This window comes from Monosiga brevicollis, genomic scaffold (genome assembly GCF_000002865.3).
Source record: "Monosiga brevicollis MX1 MONBRscaffold_44 genomic scaffold, whole genome shotgun sequence".
In the NCBI taxonomy this organism is placed as follows: domain Eukaryota; class Choanoflagellata; order Craspedida; family Salpingoecidae; genus Monosiga; species Monosiga brevicollis.
In genome coordinates, this window is record NW_001865081.1 from 179,809 (window position 1) to 184,974 (window position 5,166).

Consider the following 5,166-nt stretch of genomic DNA (forward strand, 5'->3'; position numbering starts at 1 on the left):
CACTTTCGGCCAGTCGTTCCCGAGGCGTGGGAGCAGCTGTGCCAGGCTCACGAACGTCTCAGCTCGCCCAAACAGAATGGGCTGGAGCAGCTCGCAGACTGGAGAGCAGAACACGATTATGAGCATCAGGACTGGTACCTGGCGTTTGTGCTGCACGAGACACAAGCCCTGTTGCAGCAGCTGCACGATATGATCGACTGGCAGGCCAAGACGCTCTCCGTGGTGACCTTATGCGAAGAATATGCAAGCAGCATCACGCAGAGCAGCGCAGATCAAGTTGTATCCATTCATGAGGAGGTGGCCGAGCTGCAGAAGAAAATTCAGGCAACCACAGCATTCTTGGCTTTTGTGTCAGACGACATGCGAGCTGGTATACAAGCCAACCTGGATGAAGAGAAGGAGCGACTATCGACGTTGCAGCAGCAGCTATCGAAAGCAACACAGGTGGACCAACTGGCAGCACTGGCAGAGCTACTGCACCAACACTTTCCGGCCCTCTTGATCTTTTTGCACCCTGAGCACAGTGCATTGGGTGTACACCTCCGCAAAGTACTTGGCCCCGACCTTCCAGCCAGTCTGATCTTGGAGGCCATGACCGAAGTGGACCAAGTGTTGACGCTCTCCTGCCTGGGTCAGCTTGAGCTCCATTACAACCAAAACCACAAGGTGTACAAAGCTCGTGCAGCGCTGCCGAATCGGCCTGAGCAAGAACAGGATTTGGCTGTCAAGGAGTATGCATTTGCCCAGCAACACAAGCAAAATCAGTGTCGTACGTTTCTGCGCGAGCTTCGCGCCATGCGCCAGCTTGAGCATCCAAACATCGTTCCAGTATTCGGTGCGCTTGTGGGCGTGCATGATGGCCACCCAAGCGCCTATCTGGTGCAGCCGTGGTGTACACAGGGGGATCTGCAGCAGTGGCTCGGCAAGGCGCGGCATCTGGCCACCTCGACCGTCGTTGCGAGTTTGATGACGCAGCTGCGCATGGCCCTGGCGTTTATGCATAGCAAGGGCCTGGTGCATCGGGATGTCAAGCTGAGCAATGTGATGCTGGACGGTGACGAGGACCAACCTGTTGTGCGGCTCGGCGATTTCGACATTACCAAGGCGGCGGCCGAAGCCACTATGCTACCATGCACAGCCACTGCGTCGTTGGGCACGACTGGCTATGTAGCACCGGAGTTGCTATTTGGAATGGGTCGTGTAGGTGCACGACCGGCACAGGATGCCTTTTCCTTTGGCTGTGTGCTATACAACACCTACATGTTTCCACAGACGGTGCCACCTGCTCGTTTACCCACGGACCAGCTTGCCGACCAATGCACATGGGATGCAGGGGCAGGAGGTGCAGAATGCAGTTTTCCGCACTTGGCGGCTGAGGTGAGTAATATCGCAATATCCCTTGAGCGACAACTGAGCACCGCTTTGATTGTGATTTGCTTTGCTGACCTTTGCTGCAGATGTGCAATTCGACGAGCGAGTTGTACAAGGAAACACGGGCCTTGCTTGCAACAGATCCAAAGCAGCGGCCAATTCTCTTCAGCGCCGGGCAAAGAGTGCAGCGACCTGTCACGACTCAAGCTGTTGGACCAGCCATTGACGTTTTGCGCGACGCACCCGAGCTCATCCCAGAGGTGCGTTGCTTGCCGACATAGTCATATTTACATTATTTTTATCTTGACAAGCCGACTGATTTGACCCCATTGTGTACCAAGGTGGTTGAGCTGCTACAGCAGCTGGGTGCTGACGGGCGGGAGCCAAGCAACATTGCAGTGCGGCGGGTGGAGCGTGTGCAGAACCCCGTGCTGTGGGAACGGTACAGCGCCAAGCGATGGGAGATGCTGCACCGCATTACAAGTCAGGAGCACTATGATCAACTTCATACGGCCACAGTAGATGCGCTCTCGGGCTGTCCAGCTTTGCTTCGAAATACACCCTGTCAAGAGCGCTTGTTGCTTCACGGCATCGCCCCTGACACAATGTTGCGCGACAAGATTGTGCGCCTGGGCATCCCGGCAAGGTGTGGTGGTACTGTTGGGCTGCAGGGTTCTACGTGCGTGTCCTCACATTGTTTTTTGGCGCTGTGTGTCGACTTGAACCTGAGTGTAGAGTCACCAATATGCGACGCCCGGAGCAAACGGCGAGCGTATGCTCATTATTACGCGGGCCCTGTTGGGCCGTGCCTATGTCCATCCTTCGCCTCCTTTCGGGGCGCTGGCTCCCCCGCTGCTGCCCGATGCACCCAACAACGAGCGGTATGTCGATCAAGATCCAATGTCGTCGAGTCCTGTCTCACAGTTTGATGGGACTCGTGTTTGGTTGTCTTGCAGATTTGATTCTGTCATTGCTACACCGCAAAGAACGTTTCGCGAGGTGATATTGTTCGACAATGCCCAGATTTACCCCGAACTAGTCGTCTACTACACTGCCTAGATGTTTTCGTTGAGATCCTTTGTCGTGCAGTCGAATCTGCTCTCCCAGACACTTGTCCTGCTTTTGCACACATCCAGCGTCGTTCACCACAAGGCCTCCTCGTTGGGAATACCCAAAGGTGGTTTGACTTTGCTTGCTCATCCACACACCAGCTTTGAATGTGGGAAGGCGCACAAGTGCGTGTGTTTCAAGTACTTTTGCAATATCTTGGCAGACCGCCATGCCTAATCCGTCTTTGACTACCGTCGTCTCTTCTTGTCCTGATACCTGCGCTTGGACACGCGTCGCACTTTTCCTGTCCTTGGAACCGAGAGCGATTCCGCAGCTATTTCAACGGTGCACCTGGTCTGGTCATTGTGAATACGTTCCAACCGCAGCTGGTAGAATCGACCTGCAGACAGCAAAAAATGTCTTGCTCCTTCCCGACAAACGCCCCCGAAACCCCTGGAAAAAGGGTTCGTCTCGACTGCGTCTCGAGTCGTTGAGGTATCACGGCGTACCTCAATCGTGTGTTGGAAGCAGTGATGAAACTCAGGATTGCCAAAAAAACCTGAGAGACTAACGGGCGTTGACAGAGTGCTCCAATCATGCCTGAACGGCTCATGCTGGTGATGATGATGATGATGATGTCACGACACTCCACCTCGCCCGAGGAGCAGAAACCAGGCGCAAGTGAAAAAAAAAAAAAAAAAAAAAAAAAAAAAAAAAAAAAAAAGCAAGAAGAAGGACATGAAGCAGAGTCATTGAGCGCGCGCCTCGCACTTGTCCGACCAACTTTTCTTGAACGCGCGTTGCTATGAGCTTGAAGCTGGCTCGCTCGCCGTCAGGAATGGTCGCTCGCACCCGGGCTGGGGATATAAGATTGATATGACTGGAGGGGCAGTTAGCCAACGGGCTTGTAATGTCATGGCAGGCAAAGGGGCAGTACACGTTGTACGTTCAAGCCCCAGTTGTGCGGTGCTTTGGAAACCACTTGTAACAGGCGAGCTGTCATGACGGCAAAGGGCAATACACGTTGTACGTACGCAAGCCCCAGTCGTGGTGCTTTAGAAGCTGCTCGTAACGGGACATGTGGCTGGCAAAGGGGCAGTACACGTTGTACGCACAAGCCCCAGTTTTACAGCGCCTTGGAAGCTGCTCGTAACAGGCGAGCTGTCATGCCAGGCAAAGGGGCAGTCCACGTTGGTACGGACACAAGCTTGACGGCGCTTTGGAACATTTGCTTGTAAGACTGTTGTTGTTTTGACTTTCCTCTCCGAAAGTAAAAAAGAAGAAGAAAAAGGTGTAAACGTGTGTGTGTGTGTGTGTGTGTGTGTGTGTTCTTCGCATTTTTCTCGTTCTTTGGCTTTTGCCATTTGCCTTTGACTTCTTCTTCCCCTCTTTGGCATCGGTCTCGATCTCGATATCAGCTGACTTGACGTGTCTTGCTTTGTGTGTGTGTGACGACTGATCGCCTGTGCTTGGTACGGGACTCTCCTGGCTGGGGCCTTGGGGCGACGCCAGAACGTTTGATTGAAAGCACTGCTGCCATTTTTTTTGCTTTCAACTGAAGTTGGCCTCACTGATCTCGCCTCACGTGCGGTTGGGCAACCAAGTCCACCGGTCCTCGCAACCAAGTTATTTGTCTCGAGGTTTGTTGCATCAGGCAGAGAAGAGCAAGGAGCCCGCTGACCGGCTGCCGTTTTGGAAACGGCGCGCGCCTGTCGGATCCCAGTCCGAATTCTGGGTTGTCAGACGAGTTGTACTTGGAGGGGGCTCATGAGATTGGTGGTGGATAGAGAAGCAAGCAAAGCGGTTTGAAGCGGATGGTGAATAGAGAGAGAGATACCGTTACCATGAGTGATGATGGAGGGCAGCTGTACGATGCGTGTGATTCATCAGATCCACAAAAGGCGCTGCAGCTGGTGACCAGTTGGGACCAACAACGTATACGAGATGCTGCCCAATACAAACATAAGGTACGTATGCTGTTTGGTATGATGCTGTGTGATATTGGTTACACTTTGAATATGTCACTGATGTGGTGACGTTATGGTATAACATGGGACATATACTGCATGTTTGCATCATCCCACAGCATGGCTATACACCACTGCACGAGGCCTGCTATAACGGTCATGTCAAGGTGGTGGAGATGCTGTTGAAGCACGGTGTTGATGCTGAAGCCAAGAACAACGTCAGTACAGTACCTCCCTCTTCCCCCTTGACCCCCCTCTATGATGGTGCACCTGGACCCCATGATGATGATGATGATGATGCTGTACCTGTACGTCATGCTGATGCATCATCCCACAGGTTGGCTGGACACCACTGCACTGGGCCTGCCAAAACGGTCGTGTCAAGGTGGTGGAGATGCTGTTGAAGCACGGTGTTGATGCTAAAGCCCAGAACTACGTCAGTACAGTACCTCCCTCTTCTTCCCTTTACCCCCCCTATGATGGTGCACCTGTACCCCATGATGATGATGATGATGATGCTGTACGTCATGCTGATGCATCATCCCACAGTATGGCTATACACCACTGCACATGGCCTGCGGTAACGGTCATGTCGAGGTGGTGGAGATGCTGTTGCAGTACGGTGCTGATGCTAAAGCCGAGGACGACGTCAGTACAGTACCTCCCTCTTCCCCCCTTTACCCCTCTGGCTGCTGCTCCTGCTCCCGCTGCCCCGTCGCCTTTGCCCCCGTCCCTCCTCTCCGCTACACCCTGTCCATCCGTGCGCGCCCGTTCTCCA

The 5,166-nt window shown here is 53.6% G+C and overlaps 2 protein-coding genes across 2 annotated transcripts in view; both read left to right on the forward strand.

The window, feature by feature from the left end:
- Window positions 1-2,430, forward strand: part of MONBRDRAFT_30155 (uncharacterized protein) — a gene marked incomplete at both ends in the record, with an annotated part of 4,323 nt that extends 1,893 nt beyond the window's left edge. Inside the window, 5 exons of the mRNA XM_001750597.1 lie at window positions 76-1,377; window positions 1,458-1,631; window positions 1,713-1,889; window positions 2,107-2,252; window positions 2,328-2,430. Coding sequence (XP_001750649.1) covers window positions 76-1,377; window positions 1,458-1,631; window positions 1,713-1,889; window positions 2,107-2,252; window positions 2,328-2,430 — 1,902 coding nt within the window. The remainder of the gene's footprint in view (window positions 1-75; window positions 1,378-1,457; window positions 1,632-1,712; window positions 1,890-2,106; window positions 2,253-2,327) is intronic.
- A 2,041-nt stretch (window positions 2,431-4,471) lies between these two features.
- The window catches only part of MONBRDRAFT_30156 (uncharacterized protein), a gene marked incomplete at both ends in the record, with an annotated part of 4,017 nt that continues 3,322 nt past the window's right edge, over window positions 4,472-5,166 (forward strand). Inside the window, 3 exons of the mRNA XM_001750598.1 lie at window positions 4,472-4,696; window positions 4,726-4,908; window positions 4,938-5,036. Of these exons, the coding sequence (XP_001750650.1) occupies window positions 4,472-4,696; window positions 4,726-4,908; window positions 4,938-5,036 (507 nt within the window). The remainder of the gene's footprint in view (window positions 4,697-4,725; window positions 4,909-4,937; window positions 5,037-5,166) is intronic.